Here is a 23,568-nt window from a genome sequence, read left to right on the forward strand (position 1 = left end):
TATCATAGGAAAGGCGAGTGGCAGCTGCAGGTGTTATGTTGAGCTGAGCTCTCAAAGTCTCCCCAGGTTGCTTTCACATACAGTTGAAGATCCCATGGCTACAAATGATCTCCATTTCTGTGATTCTGTTCCTGTTCTATTTGTTTGCTTAGTTTGTTTTTGTTTTCCAGGTTCAGTTGTTAATAGTTGTGAGTTTGTTGTCATTTTACTGTTCATAGTTTTGATCTTCTTTTTCTTAGATAAGTCCCTTTAACATTTCATATAAATAAGGGCTTGGTGATGATGACCTCCTTTAATTTGACCTTAGCTGGGAAGCACTTTATCTTCCTTTCCATTCTAAATGAAAGCTTTGCTTGATAGAGCAATCTTGGATATAGGTCCTTGCTTTTCATGACTTTGAATAATTCTTTCCAGCCCCTTCTTGCCTGTAAAGTTTCTTTTGAGAAATCAGCTGATAGTCTTATGGGAACTCCTTTGTAGGCAACTCTCTCCTTTTCTTTTGCTGTTTTTAAGATTCTCTCCTCACCTTTAATCTTGGGCAATGTAATGATGATGTGTCTTAGTGTGTTTCTCCTTGGGTCCAACTTCTTTGGGACTCTCTGAGCTTCCTAGACTTTGTATGTCTATTTCCTTCACCAGATTGGGGAAGTTTTCCTTCATTATTTTTTTCAAATAAGTTTTCAATTTCTTGCTCTTTCTCTTCTATTTCTGGCACCCCTATGATTCAGATATTGAAATGTTTAAAGTTGTCCCAGAGGTTCCTAAGCCTCTCCTCATTTTCCTGAATTCTTGTTTCTTCATTATCTTCAAGTTCAATGTTTATTTCTTCCTTTTGATCCAAATTGTTGATTTGAGCCCCAGTTTTAGAAAAAGGAATTTTTTATGAGATTTTCTTTATTTTTCAAGAGAGGGGAACAGAAGGAGAAATAGAGGGAGAGAAATATCAATGTACATCAATTGGTCACCTCTTGCATGTGCCCCAACCAGGGACTGGGCCTGAAACCCAGACATGTGCCCTGACCAGGAATCAAACCAGTGACCTTTCGTCCTAGGGGATGACACCCAACCAAGCCACACAGGTCAAGGCCAAAAAAATTTTTTTTGAAAGAGTAGTAGGAGCTCAAAGAATCAGTGAAAAAGCTGGAGAGCCAGGCTAGGAATACAGGCAGGCACCAAGGGGGGCTGGTGGCCAGACCCCTGGAGGAGACCATGCCATACCACAGGAAGTATGCTGCTGCTGCTGGACACTGGCAATGGCCTGGGGACTGGGTGCCATATCTAACTCAGATGCCATTGCTGCTACCAGATACTAAATGTCACCACTACCAGAATAAATTTCACACATTTCCTGCTTTTCTTGACTCCTCTCTCCAGCACCGTGACCCATCATGCTTGGGCCCCGAGCAGTCAGCAATCAGGAAGAACGACCACCAGGGCCTTTTGGCTTCACTGACTGAGATGCAGGGCTCTGCCTCACACAATTGCCTACTCCTCAAACTTATAAAGGCAATGTGGAGGCTGAGTAAGAAGAAATAATTACAGATGTTCACTATACAGTCCTCTTCTAATAATTTGTAGGCCAAACCAGAAAAAAAAAGAGTATAATCTGTAGAAAGTGCTTAATACAGCATCTGAGCTGAACTCTCAAAACTGGAAGAGGTGCATGTCATACTTATTACTCAATCTTTTAAATTTTTAGCTAATCAAGAACTTCTTTAAAACAGTGGGCTAGGAGGAGGGCAACAGAGGAGGGCAAAGGAGGAACAACTGGGACAACTGCAATATAATAACAATAAAACATTTTTAAAAGAAGGACTTCTTTACAATAGCAGTATTTTCTTCCCAAGCCTCTCTTTCTTTCCTGTAGGAATCACTTACAATTGCAGAGTTGAGCAAAGAAAGTGGAGAAGAAAGAGGTAAACTGCCAAAAGCTTACTGAGCAGCACAAGAGGGGGCAGTGCCATGAGCCTAATGAGTCTAATTTGTTTTTCTGATCACTAAAAACAAAAAAAACGCCCACCTACTTTAGAGTCTCAGCCTTGGGATCATATGTATATTTTCCATTCAGTTTTGTGAAATCTATCACTCTAATTTCTACAGTAGTAGTAGAAATAGATATTAGTTACTGCATTTCTACTATGTGTCAGAAAACATCCATCAATCATTTCTGACAGTGACCCTGTATAATAGTCATTATCTGCACTTTACAGATTAGGACACTGAAGCTCAGAGGGACTGAGTAACCTGTCCCAGAGGACTCAGCTCATAGCTGACGAGGTATAGCCAAGTCTGCTACTACATACACTCTCTCTCATGTGGTTGCTTTCACCAAAGATTCCCACCAGCATTTTTAAAAAATTCTACAAAATCCAAAGGGAAGTTTTGTGAACTGTTTCTTCTATTTTTTGAAACATTAAATTGTCAGTCAAGAAACTATTGGTGGCCATGTGCTTACCAGAATAAAACTTTTATTAGATAACAGGCTAGAGTAGTAACCTCATTACTAACATATAAACATTCTTATAACAAGAGTGTTCACTCTATTGAGCCCATATCATAAACCAGGTATTCTACTAGTGGTCCCTAACAGGTAAGTATTACCATCTCCTTTTTACAAAGGAGAAACCTGAAATTTAGAGACTCAGAAACTTGCCAGGGGCCTTGCTGATAGGAAGTCGGAGAAGCAGGACTGCAGGGACTCCATCACGTCGTACCCACTCTGTTTCCTAATCTGTAGTGAGAAGCACCGTTTAGCATCTCTGAAACAGTCATGTTCTCAATCTGTAGAAATACATGAAATATGATCCTGAGGTTTAAAGTTTAGGAGATTCCCTGTAAGTACTTTGCCAGACTTCCATTACTAAGTAAATGCCTCTGTTCTACCATTTGGTTTTAAGGTTATCATGAAGACATGAATGTCAGTTTGACCTGTGAGCTGGACCTAGGCTATCGGAGGCTCCCCACTCCAGCCCTGTGCAGTCCACTTGCCTTTCCTGATCTGGAAACTGCCCGAGGACACAGCCTTGAGATAGTAATGTGGCAGTGAGACTACCTAGGCCTGGTACGTGACTGGACTGTTAAGACCTCCTATGTACATGGGTGACCCCAGTTAGGGTCTCTGTGTAAACTTTTAAGATTTGGTGGGGGTGGGGGGGCTAGTTTCAGATTATACCTGGGAAGCTCTGGAAGAAGTTGCTACCACCAACAACCTGCTACCACCATGATGTTTAGCCCTGTTTTGGGGAACTTCTTGGCTTTTACCATATTCTTTGTTAGTACTCCTTTGGTCCCAGTGCCAGAAATTCAACTCATCTGGAAATGATAATGTTCTTTAGAAAACTGAAGACCAAAGAATAAAAGACCATAATTGGGGGGAAGGGTTTTCAGGAACTATTATAAAGGACACATGGACAAAACCAAGGGTGGGGGGGATGAACGCAAGGGAGGGAGGGAGGTTTGGCTGGGTTGAGGGGACTGGTGGGAGGAAAATGCAGACAACTGTAGTTGAACAACAATAAAATAATTTTTTAAAAAGGACCATCTCTGCCTGTATGTTTCTGCAAGAGAGCAAGCCTCCCCCAAAGCGCTCCAATAGGCTCTTCCTCCTAGCCCACTGACCGGAATACCTCATGGTCCCCAAACCACCCACTGACTGGCTTGGATGGAGGAAGACCCAAATTGGGCCAGCCTCCCTCTGAAGTACATAATCATGCAGACTTGACAAAATTGAGAGTCTTGTTGAGAAAGAGGAACAGCAAAGGAGGAGTGCTCTTAAGTAGGCCACCACGAGTATTTGCTGCAGGAGAGAATGGACAATTCTACAGTTAAGTTGAGGAGCCCCTCAAATATTATTCTAAGTTCCCTGACTCCAGCCCTTTCCTGGGCATTTAACATTTGATTGTTCAGATTCAGCTAGGCAGTTCTGGCTGGGCAGGACACTAGGTCACAGAGCAGGCTGAAGTAGGAACAGCAATCGAGCACGTCCACAAGATGGCAGTAGTGTATAATTATTGAAAACCACCACGAGGCCCAAGTTCTTGAACATACCTCAGTGACAAATTCTGTGTTCTGCTACTGAGTGGATGCCAACTTTTATAGCTTCACTCAGTCATGAAATAGATGAGCAGCTTTCTTCCCAGGGTGTCTCACCATTCTGAGATGCATGGACTGGAGAAATGAAAAAGCAGTTTCTTTGGGAGTCAGAAAAACCTGAGTTCCAGTCTATGGTACCCGCCCCCCCCACCCCCCTCCCACTCATTAAGTGCATTTGGGCAAGTTAACTAAGACCTCTGGGCCTCAGTTTCCCTATATAAAAGCTTAAAACAATGAAATTACTTTTCCCATAAAATCTTTTTACATAACATAAGATAATGTAGGCAAGTACAATACAGTACAGCCCTAGCTGGTGTGGCTCAGTTGGTTAGAGCATCATCCTACACACCAAAAGACTGGGGGTTTGATTCCCACTCAGGGTGCACACCTAGGTTGTGGGTTCAATCCCCGGCCAGGGTGCATATGGGAGGCAACCAACTGATGTTTCTCTCTCTCTCAAATCAATAAATGCACTTTTAAAAATTAAAAATATAAAGTGCTGTATAAATATTAAAAGCAATTATTACCTTAGCATGGAAAAATCAATCAGGGTAGATGCCATCTGAAAACTCAGTATCTTCAGGTTGACTACAAGAAAGGTTCTGAGGCCTTGAGAACCACCTAGAATATTTGTTTTGTTGCCTGACACGTCTTAAAGGCCTGTGAGCCCTGGCCAGGTAGTTCAGTTGGTCAGCGCATTGTCCTGATATGCTGAGGCTGTGGGTTCAATCCCTGGTCAGGCACATACAAGAATCAACCAATGAATGCATAAATCAGTGGAACAACAAGTCACTATTTCTCTTTCTCTCCCTTCCCCTGTCTCTCTAAGAAAAATTAATGAATAAAAGAAAATGTAAAAACCTATGGTGGTAACCTAGTCAAAAGGAATAATGTACATAATTCAGTCAGTGGTGGTAGTATCACAGTTGCGCTTTTTTGTTGTTGTTGTTACATTTGTCTTATTTAGGCCTTGGGCAATAATTGTTAAGTTCCTCTTTCAGCTGACAGCCTATCTCCCTCCACCAGGAAGGTTAGAAAAAGTCACCTTTGGCTTGAATTGCCTAATAATAACAGAAGCAGGGTATATTTGTACAAGGCATATTGCTTAAACGAAGTGCTTTTACATATCCTATTTCACTAGGGCAGAGCCTATAATGATCAATGGTTGTGCAGAACAAGAAAATATAGGCTGAGAAGGTCAACAGAATTTGAAATTGAAAGCAAAAAAAAAATATTTTAAAATATGAGTTTCATATGGGTTAGAGGAGCTGAGTGGTAAGTGTAAAGAGCATCACGTCTATCATTGCGGGGCCTAGAGAACCAGGTAAGAGGCATTCTTAGGGGTTCAGATCAGGTGCAGAGTGCGCAGGAAGTACGGTGGCTGTGGAAAGTCCAGTCGGTAGCTGAGATTATTACTAAATATATCAGTTGGCTTCAGAATCCGGGAGACAGGAGTAATGAACCCTGGCACGGCAGGAGAAAGGAGGTGTGGCTGGTGGGGACCGGAGAGAGACGAGTAACTGCGAGCAGGTCACCAAGATCGAGGAACCAGGGACAGCCAGATCTGAGACTCAGCCATGGAGGAGGTGGGTGTCAGGCCTCAAAACTGTGGGAATTCAGACACAACCAGGGGTCAGAACCCAGACCCTGACAGAGCACCAAGTTGCAGAGTGTGGACACAGATCAATCGAGCTGCAGATGAGCTGAGCCCACCAGCTAGAGGGCACTGGTTTAAGACAAGTGCAGGTCTGAGGAGGTGGTGACTGCCGACACGCTCTCTGTCCAGATGTACCACAGGCGCCGAGGTCTGGACAGGACATGCAAACTGTGAGGGTGAACAGGCACACACCGCAGAACGGTGGCGTGGCTTGAGGGGAGTCCTCGGAAAGCAGGTGGTGTCGGGTAAGTCACCACACCTGTCCAATCTTCAGCTTCCCTCACATGCCAGGTGAATAAAACAACAGCTGTTTTACCTACTTCTTATCCTGGTCATGAAAAGCACCAGTCAGTGCCTCACAAAATACCTTATAAACTGCAGAGGGCTACGTAAATATCATTTGACTTTTTTGCTTCGTGCTTTAGGGCCCTGCAATCCAAGGTTCCTTTTTTTGCAGTCAAGCCCCTGGCTTTGTTAACTGCAACAAGTCTTTCTGTGGCATGACACTGGGCTTAGCCAGGACCAAATGCAGCAGCCATTCCTTTTCTGTGATTGCTATCAGTGCTCCCTGCCATTGGCACGGAGAGTTGAGAGTTAACAGGATGTGCTCTTAGGACTCACTCTCCTCAGGAATGGCAACTCAAGCATCTTCCAAATTTAGCCTCACAAAGAAGAGCAGATTACTACACTGAGTAATAATGAGTCACAGGGAGCAGATTCACGGCCTTGCTAAGGAACAATGAAGAGAGAAAGAACAGGGGCTGGGAAAGAAAGGGGGGCAGAAATGACAGAAACTGAAAAACACTAATCAAATTCTTCCACATAAAAACAGCCAGCACAAATATCGCCAAATGCCATGCATGACACTGCATTTCCAGGAATTAATGGTTCATCTGATTAAAACTGCACTTTTAAAGTACAATTTGATTGCAGAAAAATTGCCAGGTCAGACAGACTGACCAGAACAAGATAATGGTTTGGAATGGGGACACGGGAGAGACGCAGGCATTTCATCTCCCAGCGCGTTTCAAGTCCTGGCCTCAGCGGGGTTTTCAGTAAAAGCAGGCACCGTCAAATTACTTGAATTTCTTCCCTGTCAGGACATATTCATGGCATTTAAACATTACACTGCAGAACTTTATTGCGGACAAAAGAGTTAAAGCCTCAGGCATTATTTCGATGCGACTCTGAGAGGCAGAGGCGGGGCTCGTGGAAACAGTGACACGAGAGGACAAGAACTAGCTTTGCTTGATTTTCACAATTGAATCTCACTCTGCCAAGAATGAGAGTGTTGAAGAGTAAGATTTTCCTCTATGGGAACCCAGGCAAGGATTTTTTAAAGACTAACAGGGACCATGGGGGAGATGGGTGTCGGCCCTGAAGACTGGGGGAGTTCACACCCTGGGGGTCTGAACGAGACCCTCCCTGACTGAGCACCAAGTTGCAGAGTCTGGAAACTGAAAAATCATTTTGAAGTGAAGCCCCTCCCTCACCTCCAGGGAAAGCTGTTCCCAAAACGAAGATACCATTATAGTTGGCCCTCTGAATCCCCACGTTCCTCATCCATATCTGTGGATTCAAAGATATTAAAAATATTCAGGAAAAAATTGTCACACTGCTGCTGACATGTACTATGTAGCTAGGTCTATAATGGTTGTCTGTACTGAACAAGTACAGGCTTCTTTCCTATCATTATTCCCTAAACACTACAGTATAACAAGCATTTACATAGCATTTACACTGCATTAAGTACTGTAAGTGATCTGGAGAGGATTCACGGTATACAGGAGACGGTACATAAGTTATATGCATACATAACATTATTTCATATAAGGAAGCTGAGCAGCTGTGGATTTTGCTTTTCTTGGGAGTCCTGGAACTGTTAGTAGCAAATGACACTAGATGTTAGACCTTGGTCCTTGAGTTCAGCTAAGAAAAGAATTCAGAGCCAAGGAACTCAAATACAAGAAAAGTTTACTTGGAAAATCACAGGAGTAGCAGAAGTGACCAGTGGAAGAAATGAGCCAGCTGGGCTGCCTGAGCTCAGGAAGCAAGTTACAGAGGCAAAGGAAGGGCCCTTGGAGCTCAGGAAAAAGGCAGGCACTAGTGTGTGCTCCAGAGAGAGTGGGCCTGGAATAAGAAGAGGGTGGACAAAGGTATGTGAGTGTGAGAGGGGAGGGAGGGACCAAGACAGGAAGGGAGGAAGAGAGGGGAAGGAGGGAGAAAGGGAGGGAGGGAGGGAGGGAGGGGGAGGGGTCTCAGGTGTGGATCTCAATAGAACACTCATCAGCTTTCCAGGTGTGTCCTTTCAGTGTCATGGACTCTGCTGACTGGCGGGCCGCAGGGAAGGGGATCATTAGTCATCGTGGCTGGTCCTGATGTCAGCCCTGGTGCCATCCCACCCGACCACGCTGATTCTGGGCCTGGAGCTGAGACAAGACTGAGGTCTGGATGTTATCTCTAGGGCTTAGTGCTTCAGGGAGTGGTCACAAAGGAACTTACCTGGGAGTCGTTTGAGGCTATTCTCCGGCTCCCTTGTTCCTCCTCTAAGGGGGTCTGTGGCATGACTAGCAACCTGAAAGGGCCCTGGCCAGTGTGGCTCAGTTGGTCGGATTGTTGTCCAGTAAACCAGGAGGTTGTGGGTTCGACTTCCAGTCAGGGCACAAGCATAAGTTTTGAGTTAGGTCCCCATTTGGTTCAGTTCCCTGGTTGGAGCATGTATGAGAGGTCACCAATCAATGTTTTTCTCTCATATTAATGTTTCTCTCCCTTTCTCTCTGTCCCTCCCCCCCCCCCCCAAAATCAGTAAGTGTGTCCTTAGGTGAAGATTGAAAAAATATATAAAAATAAAAAATACAAGATTTCTTAGTAAAGTCTGAGTTCATCTCAGTTTGAAACAGTGACAAATGAATTCTTGCCCATCCCTATCTAAGACCTCACACACTTCTTTCTGTGGAACTAAACGTTTGTTTCTATGGGTATACTTGAGCTCATGCAAAATATGGGATATTTGAACATACATGAGATAATTCCATTTTTCATACTTGATTAACTATATTCCTGATTTTAAGGGTCCTTTGACCTCTTACAGCAAACTAATCTCTCCCTCCTCCTTCAACTAAATCTAAATATCTGTAGAACACAATTGTTTCACTAATGGTCAACAAATGTGTCTTGTTGGCTGTGTCCATAAAAGGGACATTTTCATTTGCAAACCACAGACTTGCAAAATTCTTGAGATTTTGAAATGTGTGGGGAAGGGAATAGGGGAGTTGCAAAGAGCTCTTCTAAGTTTATTAGGTTTTACAACAATGGTTGGTCAAAAAAAAAGAAAATCTAACAGCCCCTTTTAAGAAACTGAAGGATCAGGATTTAAATTTGAACATAAATTATTTAAGAAAGATAGGATAGTACATGAATGCAGGTTTAATCATCACAAGCTGTACCAACACAGAATCAGAAGTTGTTGTTTATCATACGAGGAGCTTTAAGACTAGTAGCATTTCTAGAAATATATCCTGACCAATTAATTTTGGATGCCAGCAGAGAGTTAGCTATAGGAATATTCATTAAAGCATTGTTTATACTAGTAAAAGTTTGAAAACAATTGGAATATTTGATTGGGATTGGTTGTGTTGCTCCATCAATACTATATATATTTAATGTATAGACATCTAAAATATTTCGGAAGATCAGTCATATGGGAACATGTCTCCAAGAAACCATTAAATGAAAAAAACAAGTCTCAAAATCGAATGTGCACTAGGACTAGTTTTAAGAAATAAAATTAAATATGTGTTAAGAGATTTTTGTTTTCTTTTTTCTGATTTACCTAAATTTTCGAAGTGAATATTTTCCAAGTCACTTATAAGGAAAAGAACAGTAAACATTTTATATGTGATTATTATAAGGTCATTGGGGCCCTGATTGGTGTGGCTTAGTGTATTGGGTGTCATCCCACAAAACAAAAGTTCATGGGGTTTGATTCCAGTCAGGGCACATGCCTGGGTTGCAGGCCAGGTCCCCAGCTGGGGGTGCATGAGAGGCAACCAGTGGATGTTTCTCTTGCACATCAATGTTTCCCTCCCTTACTTTCCCCCTCCCTTCCCCTCTCTCTAAAAATAAACACAATAAAACATTTTTTTAAAAAAGATCATCGGGCAGCATATACATAGAACTTACCAATCTTCCGAGTCTTGAAGACTTGCAGGTCAAAAGCGTAAGTTCAAAGAATTAAATTAATTGAAATACATTTATGGCCAGTGACTACACAGAAAGAAATGTTTACAGAGTATCTTAAATGTTTTTGAAGTTGCTGTCATAGGTGCAGCAGAGTCTGCTTTCACAAAACCTCCTGAACAGCAGCAGATGGGAGACCAGGAACTGAGACAAGAAAGGGGCACAGAAATTGCTCACAGTCAGTAACTGGAAAACAGACTGAAGGAATTATCACTGTAACCCCGAAGGGCATTTCTGATGTTCTCATGTTTTCCATCATTCCACTGACTCACTTGTCTGATAACTGATTATGCATGAGGCTGTGTAACAGCTAAACAACACCTGAAACAGTGATATATTTTACAGCATTCCATTTTTCCTACTTATCTGCACCAAACAACGCTAGAGATCAGAAGGCCACCCTTTTATTGTATTTTCCTCCTTACAGCATCTATCTATACTTCTTGTGCCTATCCTTATCATTTTACTCAAAACATACTCTGGTTAGTAGTGACCTTTTCCTGGGTAAACACCATGTCCTAAAAAAATTTCAGTTCATCTTAATCTCTCTATGAACACATAAGTAATCACCGTGGCATGATGGTCCCAATTTGCATCCTGTCCTTTCCTTTTTCCCTTTCTTGTGGTTAGAGGTTGGGGTTATAGTCCTTTCTTTGCCTGTTCTAATATCTGTATGATCTCGACCGAGCCACTTTGTCCTAGCAGGGCACAACTGATATGTGTGAAATCACTCTGTAAATTGGAATGCATTTTAAAATATTATTATTTATCTAGATGTGATATTTTCCTCAAAGTCTAACATTTTTATCCTATACTTTTGATTATATTTTTTAGTGAATTCATCTGATCCAAGAGTTAGGAATTGCATTTGCCACATTTTAAAAGACTCCTTCCATTACAATGAAGCTGATGCTGATTCAATAAGTACAGAATGACTTGTAACTTTAAAATAGCCACACCTAAAACAAGTAATTCTTCGACTGCTGAGCCTGAAATTCACTACAAATGATACATAAGTTTAGGGGAAAGGCTGAGTCATAATCGAAACCTAAAGCCTTCATTTTATATTAAACCTTTATGTTAAAAAACCAACTTTTGTCCTCTTTAAATCTGACAAATTTAAATCTTAAGACGGAATCAACTGAAATCAAATTTGAAAAGGCTAAGACCACTCAGCATTCAGTACTGGAACAGTGACTACAGCAGGCTGGAAACAAACGAGGAGACACAATAGACACAAAACCAAAGAATCTCGGCTGGAAGGGCTTCTAGAAGTCATTTAAACTAGTGAGTCCCAGAGTGTGGGATTTCAAGAGCTTATACATATTTTTTTAAAAAGAGGGCTGTCAGTTTAAAAAGAAAAAAATTTTTTACATGTCAACTTTAATTTTGCCAAATAAGGATATTAACAAAACAGAGCTATCTACCATTAGCACTATTTTCTAAAAGGACTCTTTATGCCCTGGCCAGTGTGTCTCAGTTGCTTGGATCATTGTCCTGTAAACTGAAAGGTCATGGGTTCAACTCCCAGTCAAGGCACATGCCTAGGTTTCAGGTTCAGTCCCCAAGGGGCAACCAGTTGATGTTTCTCTCTCACATTGATGTTTCTCTCCATTTCTTTCTCCCACCCTTCCCCTCTCTCTAAAAAATCACTAAGCATGTCCTTATGTGAGGATAAAAAATAAATACAAATACAAAAGGGCACTTTAATGACACATACACAGGAAGATAAAAATCTTAGAATAAGGCCCTAGCTGGTGTAGCTCAGTGGATTGAGCGCGGGCTTGCAAACCAGAGTATCATGGTTCGTATTCCCAGTCAGGGCACGTGCCTGTTGGGTTGCAGGCCAGTTCCCAGCAGGGGACGCACAAGAGGCAACCATACATTGATATTTCTCTCCTCTCCTTCCCTTCCCCTCTGAAGAGAAATAAATGAAAAAAAACTTTAAAAAAAAATCTCAGAATAAAATACAATTTTAAATCAGATAAATGAAAGAAAAAATACATTACACTACTCTTATTCTTCTACTATCTCTATGGAAACCTTTGTTAGACTCGCCCCTGTCCAAACACAGCCCTTGGGGCAACCCCAGCCTAGTCTATTCCATGCCCACTTCTACCCCTTCATCTCCAACCCAGCATTTGTATCCTTGTGCAAAGCTCCCTTTAAATGTCTATGTCGCCTGTCTGTGAGGAGCTCCAAAAGCTGAGGAATCCATTAAATTTTGGATGGCTTACGCTTGTTTGTTTTTTAACAGAATCTAACAGCAGAAATTAGGCCAAACATGCTTTAGAGTCACCAAAGGGAACATGCCTAAAAGTGCTGATTTGGGAGCCTGGGTTTGGGAGTGCCTCCAAACTTCGTATTCAACATTAGGAGAGTCTCTTCCCCTGTTTCAAATTCACGAAGACATTTAAACTAGGGCTTTAATACAAACATTTAAGTCAGAAGTACAGTATCGTGGAAGAATTTTAATTAAAATATCTTCCAGAATAAACTCCATTACTACTTCATCAGTTTTCAAAGTTATGGTTAAGTCCACATTTTCTTCCCATTCCATTCTAATAAAATCATTTGGGGTAGATTTTTTGTTTCAGTTTTTACAACAGGTTTGATTAATTCAGGATTAAACTCATTTAGTGGAGTTTGATTGGTATTACAGATTATAGTATCAAAGTTTTCTTTAGTGATCATTGTTACTACCAAAACCGATTTTCCTGTCAAATTTTGTAAACCAAAATATGGCCAAGGTGTGATTCTGATACATTTTTAGCAAAACATGTAATGTTTCAAATGTTGTCAATTTAATTTTGTAATAGTGATTTCTATCCTGTTTTTTGGGTCAATGTTGCAGTTTTCAACCTACTAAGACATGATTCCTCTGGCGGGGGGTGGTTGGCGCAGGGGGTGGCGCGTAGATATAACAACTTTTATGCGTAGTTTTTTTCATGGTTGTAAACCTTATTTTCTGTTGACTATATCTGCTAGTAGTATTAGGTTCTTCAATAGGGCAAGACCAATCAGCCCTGGTTGGTGTAGCTCAGTGGGTTAAATAGGGGCTGCAAAGTAAAGGGTCGCTGGTTTAGTCCCCAGCCAGGGTACATACCTGGGTTGTAAGCTAGGTCCCCAGTAGGTGCCATGTGACAGGCAACCTCACACTGATGTTTCTCTCCCTCTCTCTACCTTTTCTAAATTAAGAAAAAAAAAAAGACTAATCAGCTAGATTTTGCTAAAACCAAGAGCCCAGAACAAACCCAGCCAGCCCAGGGCTGCTTTTCTCTTCCTCTCCACCAGAGGCAACAGCGTCTCTCAAAAGAGAAATGGGGCTGGAGAGAAACTGGGCTGGAATAGGCCGGTTGCGGGGAGTGGCGGAAAGATCAAAATTTAAAACCGCCGCCTAGAGCAAAGGTCAATGCCCAAGTCCAAGACTTGAAGCTTCCGTCCTCCAAGAAAAGTGAAAGTGACTCCTCTCTAACTGCTCTGGATGCCTGGGGTTGCAGGGCCTTTCAGAGACCCGGCGTATCCGAGGTGACGGACAAACAAGGTGCAAGAGTACAACAGCTTACGACCGGAAGTGGAAATGAGACGGGGTGGAGGGTGGGGGGGAGAAAATGAGGCAAGGCCGCAAAGCGCATGCGCAATCAGCAGGGCTGCAGTGCGCAGGAACATTTGGGCGGTGACGAGATGACGCTCGGAGCGTAGGCCGCGACATTCGCCGGTTGTGTTCCGCCCTCCTCGCAGCCGACCCTCCGGGGCTAGCGCCTGAGATCCCTTTCCCAGAGTGCTCTGCGCCGTGAAGAAGCGACTCCCGGAGACTAGGGGCATTTTGCGTTGGCTGGAGCTGGAGTAACAAGATGGCGGCGTCGGCGGAGTGATAGGGGTCCCTCTGGGCGGGAGCCGGCGGCAGTGGTACCAAGGGTATCACCGCCCTAAGTCACTGCGCCCCTTTTCCAGCTCGCAACGTCGCCGCGAAAGCGTGGCACCGGCGGCGGCCCAGAAACAAGTGGCCCAGCCTGGGAACCGCGAGACCTCCTCACAAACTGCGTCCTGACCAAAAAAAGAAAATCCGACCGAGCGGCGGTGATCAGACTCCCCTTGGCGGATTCTGGGGCCCTGTGACGCCAAAAGCCAACATTTTCCGTTTCCCCCCGCCCTCCTCCGCAGCCTTGCTCAGGGGACGAGCGCAGAGGCCTCTGTCCTCTTCTAAGAGGTGTCGGGGCTTGGCCCCAGCCTCTGTCTTCGTCTCTCAGGATGGCGAGCAGCAGCGGCTCCAAGGCCGAATTCATTGTCGGAGGAAAATATAAACTGGTACGGAAGATCGGGTCTGGCTCCTTCGGGGACATCTATCTGGCGATCAACATCACCAATGGCGAGGTAATCACCCGGGGTGGGGTTCACGACTACGCCGTTCCCGTCCTCTCCCCACCCCCATCCCCGACCACTGCTCGGGCGGTTTCCCACCGAACGCACAGGGGAGTCCAGAGGAGCCAGTTTTCTCGGCTTAGGAACCTCATGCTCTTTCCCTTTTAGGGATGAAACTAGGAAGTTACCCAGATCCTTAAAAATGCACCGTAATCTAACTTTTTTGTAACCGTCGTTTAAGGTGAAAACGGCAGAATCCTATTTCTATGACCCGCCCTCCCAGTTTACATATATGATATATGTGTCCATTCTACTGGGCTTCTTGTTTCAGTTAGGACAGTTTCCGAGCGCCTGATTTTTTCATAATCCCTCGTTACGTTTTCTAGATGAATTATTTTCCTGCACTTTATCTAGAGGACGTGCTGATTTCGTCACCTACCCCCTGAAGAGGCCTCTGAGGCTGGAGCCTTCTTTTGTAATTACAAAGAGAGCTTTCTCTTCCTAGCCTCTCACTTTCTGGTCGCGAGTTGGAGCTTTGCTAACATCTCCCCTCCCAAGTGACATTGACTCCATAATGTTGATACCATTATCCCCTCTTTCCCCTGCAGGAAGTGGCAGTGAAGCTAGAGTCCCAGAAGGCCAGGCATCCCCAGCTGCTGTACGAGAGCAAACTCTATAAGATCCTTCAGGGTGGGGTCGGCATCCCCCACATACGGTAAGAACCCGCGAGCACTCAGGCGATGATCCGAGGGACGTATGGAACGGGGGAATGGGCAGAGGCCGGGAATACGACCGCCTGCATCCGGGCTGGGTGTACCATTACCTGGGCTGCCTCTGGCCGGTGGTTCCCCGAACCGTAAGTCCCCACCATCACTGAGTAAATTTCAGTTTGCCAACTTAGTTTAGAATTTCAGTGTCACACACTGCTCCGTTTAGCTTCGGACGCTCTTCCCGAGGCTTTCCTTTGCATTAAGCCTGCAGGTCATCTTTGATCCCTACCCGGGAAGGTTGGCGGCCGCTTTCTTTACGTCGGGCGCCTCTGATGTCCTTAGGTGTGTCCGGCGGAGTGGATTTGAAGGGGCCAAAGTGGTCAGCCCCGCCGGTTCGGGTTGCTATTGGAGCTGGCTTGGGAAATGGCTGCTCTTTTGTTGTGTTTTTGTTCCAACATGTCTTCCTCCTCCGCTTAGAAAATGGCGGAACGACGTGACTCAACCGCATTTTCCTGCCTTTTTCTCTGCTTGTGTTCACGAGGGAAGCTTCCTTGATTCCCCCTTTAGCAGACCTGAGTGGATTAGACCTATGAGAAGAATATAGCTGCAGGCAGTGATGGGGTCCAAGGAAGGAGATGGTACAATGACAGTCTGATCTTTGCAACAGATTCGACATGAAATTATTGAATTATACTATGCAGAATCCTTCAGATTCCTTTTAAAGGTGTTAATTATCCTTCCAAGTATGGCATGTTGGCTACAATGCAGTCTGTGTACTAAATTTTTATGGATAATAACAAAGGTAGTTTGCAGCACTAGGTTGAAATTGACTCGGATCTCGGTTGTATTAAAAGAAAGCATAATAGCGATATCGCAGTTTGATAAGTAACTCTAACCTGTTGAGTTACTTGGTCAGTAACTTGTCAGTCACATCAGGGAACGTGTGGCTTTATGGGGGAGGTGTGAAGGCAAGTACCATAGTAATGGTAGAGTTAGTGATAACGAGATAGTCTAGGTTTTTTGAAATGTTTAAAGGGTTTTAGAATAGTTCGACTTTAAAGATTAAAGAGTCTTTTCCTAGAAAAGAGTAAAATATAGCTTTAAACCCACCGGTTTTTCAAAATAAGTCAAATATCCAGAGATAATTGAGAATTAAGTGGCCTTAGTATTTACTACAGTCTCTTTCCATTCCAATTTCTGTTTCTCAAATCTTGAATTAAAGACTAGATTACATGCATTCATTCTAATGTGGAAAGAAAGTAACATTATCCTTAAACAATTTCCAATGCTGATAGACATTGTAAACAGAAATTGAATGATAAAATATTCCATTAGTTGTAAGTGAAAGTAAACTATGATTCTCTTCTCTTTAAAAACAAAAAATAATTTCGTGGGAAAATAAATTTGTTGTTATGAAAGAATGAAAATTCTGATCAAACTACCTAGTTCAATCTGTTCTCAAAGAAATTGTTGATTGCAGCAGCCTAAAAGTGGAAGACTCTTTTCCCTTTACACATATAATCTCTCCATCCTTGCCCCCACTGATTTGCTTTTCATCACTAGTTTTTTTGTAGTTTCACGTAAATGCAATCATATATGTTGTAATATTTGTGTTTGGCCTCTTGCTTAGCATAATGCTTTTTAGATTCATCCATGTTGGGAGATTTTATAAATTTCACAAATCATTTGCATTAAGCAAAAATAAAAAAAGCATCTGGTGTTTTCAGTGCTAACCCTGAATTAAATACATGCCCTTTTATCTAGTAGCTTTTATTTAAGGACAACGCTGATGCATACCATCAAGGGCAATAGTTAATATACTTAATAATGAATAAAGGAAATCCACTTGTGAACAAAATGATAGGCGTCTATTATTTATAAGTTGTGTGCAGAGTTGTAGTTAGCAACATAAACCGTGGGTGGAGCTGAAGAGGAGATACCCTGGCTTGCAAGTTAAGGCTTTCTGGGAGAGGAGATGGGATTTCAGGATTTGGCTCTGAGGAAGAGCTTGGTGAACTGGTTGGAGCAGGCAGGAATCCAAGAACAGAGTGTGGCTTATGGGAGTAGTCTCAGGCCGAATGTAGTAATTGGGTGAGGGCGGGGAATGAGTAAATTTGTTTTAAGAGTGGTGGAGTCAGTACATAGACACAAAAGTGGTTCGTTGGTTTTTTTAAGTGTGAGAGGACGGTCACTGAAGCAGAAAGCGTAAGAAAGACTTACATGAGTCTTTATGTGGGTGGCAACATCTTCCCCATCCCCTCAGTTCCCCACTGCTTCCAAATCACTGATACATCATATTCATATTCAATAAATGTTTGATAAATGAAATTGACTTAAACTAGATTAAGACAATCTACATGTTATGCATTGTTTTAGAAGTGTTGCAACTACTTTTAAAAATTTGGATTTTGCTGCACTTACACCTATTCCAGGCCCTCTCTGCCTGTTTTCTTTAATATACTTTGAAATATCCTTTACCTGACCTATAAAGCAGACCTGGCTGATCAGACCTTACTATGTAAGGACCTAATTAAGATGGCTGTTGTTACCCAGAGGCATAGCATCCAGTGTAAAGAGCAAGAATGAGAGGATGATGATGTCTGATTATTTTTAAGAAACTAAAATTCTTGGACCTTGTGAATTGGCCTCTGGGAACTCAGTTAAAATTGGTGTATTTCTGTTACGACCCTCACAGAATGTACAGCCCCTGTGACGCTCTGAATGGATGTTTTCTAAAGAAACAATTGTGGTATATAGCTCTAGATCGGCTGTGTGATACTGACCGAGTGACCCAGGGTCCTCAGTCCCTTTATTTCTTTGGGCCTATCATTTTCCTCATCTGTGAAATAAAAAGAGCCCCGGCAGGTGGGGCTCAGTAGATTGATTGAGTGCTGGCTTGGGAACAGAAAGGTCGCCGGTTCAGTTCCCAGTTAGGGCACATGCCTGGGTTGTAGGGGAGGTCCCCAGTTGGGGGCTAGCGAGAGAGCTGCTCAGTACTTCTCTTGAACATTGCTGTTTCCCTTTCATTCTCCCTTTTTCCCCCCTCTCTAAAAATAAATACATAAAATCTTTTTTTAAAAAATGAAATAAAAAGAATGTTACCAACTTAGATATTTTCTAATTTCTTTGGAGTGGAAGAGTGCTAGACAGAAAGGTTTCAGTTTTCCTGCTTACCTGGGAAAAGTTTTGCATATGAGCATTTTCGTAGGGATTTGTTTGAGTAAGTGTCACTACTTAGAGTTACTGGCCTACTTGATACCAAAAGTTTTAGTTTGGAAATTTTAAGACTTGTTTTCAGATAGTACCTAGAAAGCTACATTGAACATCACAGTTCAATGTCATGTCTACATGATATCTTTGAATGTTGCTTAGTTGAGACACCACTCAAGACTCTGGAAAATGGCATCTCCATCAGGTAAACCATAGGTTATCATTTAGAAGTAAGTAAATTAGTGGGATCTACTTTTATAAGGAAATCATGAATAAAGAAGATGGGAGGGGCAGGGGGATTGTTGTTACCTTGTTTTTTAAGGGTTTTTTTTTTTTGCCCTCTGAATGTCAAGTATTCTAGAAAATATTTTTAAAGTACTAGTTAATCCTTACCCTTCAGTGTTAAAAGCAGCTTAAATTTTAATCTTTGCTTTTTTGGCATTGAGGATATACCCTGTAAGTCAGTCCTACTGATGTTATCCGAGAACAAAGGTGACATCTGTACTGGGTATGTCTTTATTAGGAAGATCACTGGATACAAGAAAAATGTGATTTTAACTCCTAGGGTAACTGAATCCAAAGCATACTAAAGATGTTTAATATTGGCTTCTAATGGCTTCTAGTTGTGGAATGATGTAATGATGCTTAGGTAGCATTTTTGAGCTGGATGAAACCTAAGAGGTATAGTCCAACACCTCATAATACAAAGTAGACTCTTGGCTTTAGAGTCTCCTAACTCTGAATTTTCCTGTGAACCATTTTCACCTTACATCAAGGTCAGATCATGCCCGGTAATATGCCCTGCACCTTTTCATTTGAAGCTACAGAGCCATATGTTGCCTCCTTTACTTTAACGAGCTGCTTATAATTCTTATTCTCCAATTAGAATCCATGGATTGTAGGGTGAGAACATTTGTTGGATGTTATTAATTTGTGTTTTAAATTTGAGTATATACTTGTGAACTCGTGTAGTAGAGTACATGGATTCTACTACCTTGGTTTATTTTTAGAGCTGTATCATTTTGTTTCAAAGTATATTTAAGCAACCTTTTTTCATTATTAATGTTTATAGTCAGAACTTTAATGTCAGGAACTCTGTGTAAACAAGCTAGAATTCGAAGCACTGTTATAAATTGTATCTTTTATGCTTATTCTATTTATATTAAAAATCAGTCCTTGAGCTTAAAGTTTTTTCTGTGGTTAAGTTAGTACCTTAATAGCTTTCATAATATAAATGATTACCTAGTTTATATGTTGCTTTGGTTACTGTTCTTGTTTCCAGTACTGTCACTGGTGGTTCTTGAAATTTTGAATGACCAGTAATCATATAATGTGGACAAATGTATATCTTAATGGAATTTTTAAAAAACGAGGTGTAGTTACAGTGAAATGGACAGTTTTTAATGTGCCATTGATTCAGTGTGAACAAATGCTTGTACTGGTGTAATCCACACTCCCTGTTGAGATAAAGAATAAAGAATATTTGATTTTTTTTTAAAGTGGTAATCTTAGGCAAGCTACATTCTGTGACAACATAGGTTCTCTTTCTTTTTTCTTAATTGGTCTTTCGGATTATGGTTACTTACTACTTTTTCTGGATTTGATGGTACCAATCTATGACTATAGGTTAGTAGTCTGCTTATTGCCATGAAGTACACTATTAGATTTATCTAATAAAATAATCAGATGGGGTAATGAATACTTTAGTGGCAGTTGAGCTCTTCACCTGGTTCTCTATTGAAGGACTAAAATACTGCTTTTTACTTATCTGTAAGCCGTCATTGGGATCTGTGGTTTTAAATTGGGCTTTGGAAGTGCTGTACAAGAAGGTTTAGCTGGAGAATAGATTTTGATCCTCAACATAAAGGGAAGTGGAAAAGAATGTCAGCTTTCATTTATACAAAGGGGTTTTGTAAGATCAGCTAGATCTTAAGAGTTTTTAATGTATTATATAGATTGATGGGATCATAAGATAAAATATGGCTCCCATTCTCTGATGTAATGATTCGTTCTGACTTTAATGTAGTTTCCTTTTATTCATAACATTGATACATGTTATTCAAATAAGTGGGTGGTTCAAATAAGTGGGTGGTTGGTTGAATTCAGTGTGGCTAAACATTCCTTTTTATTATCTACATGCAAGAAAAAAATAGCTGACCATTATTCAGGCATTGTACCTTGTCTCATTTAATCATTGTAACAGTCCTCTGAAGTTGGGTTTTTATATAAATCATGTGAGTTGGAGTGGTTATTTGCCTAAAGTCACATGGCTCATGTTATTTGAATAGATCTTACTGCTTCTTTCAGCAGTAAGAGAACTGTTAGCAGTTCTCAAACTTGGCTGCACATCGGGGAACTTGACGATTTATTTATTTACTTATTTTTTAAGATTTTATTCCTTTATCTTTGGAGGGGAAGGGAAGGAGAGAGGGAGAGAAATATCAGTGTATGGTTGCCTCTCCTGTGTCCCCTGCTGGGAACTGGCCTGTAACCCAGGCATGTGCCCTGACTGGGAATCGAACCCACGATCCCTTAGTTCGCAGGCCTGCACTCAGTCCACTGAGCTACACCAGCCAGGGCTAAGAACTTGAAAATTTTTGATGCCTGGTTTCTAACTAACCTGAGATTTAATTGGTTTGGAGTATAACCTAGTCATCACAAGTTACAGCAGCTCTGGGGGGTTGTTTCTGATGTACAGCCAAGTTTAGAAGCCAGTGTACTACTGTGCTGCATTTCCGAGATTAATGGTGCTTCCCTGTCCACACTCAACCAACCCCCATCTTTTCCTAGAACTACAATTTGATAAGGTTGGATTTTTACTTACCTCCTATGAATTAGGAGGTTTAATTCAGGAAATCCTATACTAAGAAACACGGTACTGGAAAGTACACTGTAATCTTATAGAGTCTAATGCTTTGATTTCTGAAAACCAGTGTGTGAAATCATTTTCCTATTCACTTCTCAGATGCATTCCTACAGGAAAGCTTTCTAGAAGCTCCTTGAAGGGAAAGAACCATGTCTTGCTGATGGAAGTATCTTTTATATTTCTTAGAATAATGTTGGCTAAAAAGAAGTCATGATCCATAATAAGGAAATTTTGCTTTTATTTTTATCTCTCTGCATTTAGTTTTTTTAATGGAGATCTGTAGGAAGTTATGACTTATACACATTTATAGAATTTTAGGAGTACCTGATGCATGCATAGTTAATTCCTCAGTTCCTCTTAGGAATATTCATCATCTGTAGTACTTACTATGTCTTAAATATTCAGCTGAGCTCACTAACTAGCAGCCAATTTACAAATGGAAATACAGCTGTACTAGCTTATTTAGCTTTGAATTCTGGTATAAAAACACTACTGTATTATTAAATGCTAATATCCATTAATTTCACAGTAAAGGCTTTGCTATTGTGGGCATAGTTGGCTTAGGTATCTGTTAACATCTCAGTGATGTTGGCTTTTTGGAAATTATTTTGGCTCTAGCTCAGCAACATCAGGAAATTCATTTCACTACACTGAAGATGTTGAGGGGGTGGGTCCAAAAATAACTTTATTCTCACCTAAATTGTTCTACCTGAGCTAATATAATAATATACCCCAGGACAGAATGTTCAAAACTATGGATGTATATACAAGGGTGCCATAAAAATATGTGACACCCAAAGATATATTGGGCAGTTGAGATTTTATATATGCCATTTTGGACAAAGAAGAAAAGGGGGCAGGGGCCTAGCAATTTAAAATCCACAATTTGCAGTTAGATAAGAAAGAACAAAGGTGATAAACAGATTCTTGCTGGCCACCCAGAAACAATGATACACAGAAGAAAGTTCATACAGGCTTTGCTACATTTCTCCCAGTTTGCTACATTTTATATTATTATGTTAAGGCATTGTTTTCTTTCCTTTGAGCAGGGTCTTTCTTTCTAAATTTTTTTAAATTTACTGATTTGAGAGAGAAAGAAATATCAGTTTGTTGTTCCACTTAGTTACACATTCATTGATTGATTATTGTATGTGCCCTCGCCAGGGATTGAACCCAGAACTTGGGAGTATCTGGAAGGTGCTCCAACCATTTGAGCCACCTGGCCTGTTTTTCTGTCTTGCCTTTCTTTAGGCAGGTAAGGGGGAGGGTGAAAGGTGCGTTCTGAATCTTATTTAATAGCCAGCTTAAAATCAGTATCCCAAAAGGCATATATTGGGGTGGGAGAATTTTGGTTTCCTTCACACACTCTAATGTCCTTAAGGTAGATTTTATGAAAAGGACATGTTGAGCTTAAAGTGATATGGTATCCCAAGTTTAACTCTACATAGTCAAGTTGGTAACAGAAAATACAGAGCTAAACTTAAGCCAGGGAATTAGAACCAGGGATAGATCTGAGCAAGATCTGTATAGAAGTGATAGTGGAGAGAGTAAGTTGAGGATGAGGACTGAACCCCTTGATGGAAATTCAAAGTTAAGCAAGCAAGAGAAGAGAATTGGGATAATGGGCTGTTGGACTAAAAAAGAAGACAGGTTTTTGTTTTTTTGTTTTTGTTTTTTTTAGATTTTATTTACTTTCTAGAGAGAGGGGGAAGAAGGAAAAAGAGGTAGAAAAAGAGGTAGAAAAGTAGCAATGTGTGAGAGATACATCAATTGGTTGCCTCTCACTCGCCCCCAACTGTGGCACCTGGGCCGCAACAAATGATGTTTAGTAAATAACTGTTGACTCAAGGATATGGTCTGAGGGTGGGGGGTTAAGTATATAAAATTAAAGAATAACCTAACAGAGGCCAGATTTTGGAGTTGTCATATATATATATATATATATATAAAACTTTTCCTACTTTGGAAGATGATGGGGTAGAGGCATTGGTTTTCACAGCAGAGAAATGGCTCCATGAACCCATAGGGGGACTACTGGAAATGGTCGTTCCTTCCTAACGTATTTAGGAAGGTAACACAATAATCCAAGCATCTTGAAACTTTCCCTTTTGTTTTCTCTGAATAAATTGCTCCTTCCTCTGTATTTTGTAACTTTATTGTTGCTTTTATATTGCTTTTGTCATTGATCTGTTCTCCTAAACCTTAAGATACCTGTAGAACTTCAGCTGCAGTATCAGCTACATAATAAGTGTTTAATAAATATTCAGACTGGAGGAGCAGATTTGGGGGGGGATTTTTACAGTTTTATTGAGATAATTTATATATATAAAGCTCCTTCTATTTCAAGTGTATGCTTTATTGCCTTTTAGGATAGGTAAACAACTGTGTAACCACCATAATCTGGTTTTAGAATATTTTCATTATCCCTGAAA

At 41.3% G+C, this 23,568-nt stretch overlaps 1 protein-coding gene and 1 non-coding gene across 13 annotated transcripts in view; one reads left to right on the forward strand and one right to left on the reverse strand.

The window, feature by feature from the left end:
- LOC119061417 (small nucleolar RNA SNORA44) lies at positions 1-128 on the reverse strand. The gene has a single exon (XR_005084777.2). It is a non-coding gene; the product is annotated as a small nucleolar RNA SNORA44 (small nucleolar RNA).
- Positions 129-13,697: 13,569 nt separating this feature from the next.
- CSNK1A1 (casein kinase 1 alpha 1) overlaps positions 13,698-23,568 on the forward strand; it is a 40,690-nt gene continuing 30,819 nt past the window's right edge. For 7 of the 12 annotated variants that reach the window (XR_005084773.2, XM_037161955.2, XM_053665868.1 and 4 more), the window contains exons 1-2: positions 13,698-14,362; positions 14,959-15,065. Coding sequence is in view for 11 of the 12 variants with exons in the window: in XM_037161955.2 (XP_037017850.1) it covers positions 14,240-14,362; positions 14,959-15,065 (230 nt within the window). In the remaining variant the exon portion in view is untranslated. The remainder of the gene's footprint in view (positions 14,363-14,958; positions 15,066-23,568) is intronic. The other 5 variants (XM_037161963.2, XM_037161960.2, XM_053665870.1 and 2 more) reach the window with 3 other exon arrangements.

This window comes from Artibeus jamaicensis, unplaced genomic scaffold, assembly GCF_021234435.1.
Source record: "Artibeus jamaicensis isolate MK-2021 breed Jamaican fruit bat unplaced genomic scaffold, CSHL_Jam_final contig_432, whole genome shotgun sequence".
In the NCBI taxonomy this organism is placed as follows: Eukaryota; Metazoa; Chordata; class Mammalia; order Chiroptera; family Phyllostomidae; genus Artibeus; species Artibeus jamaicensis.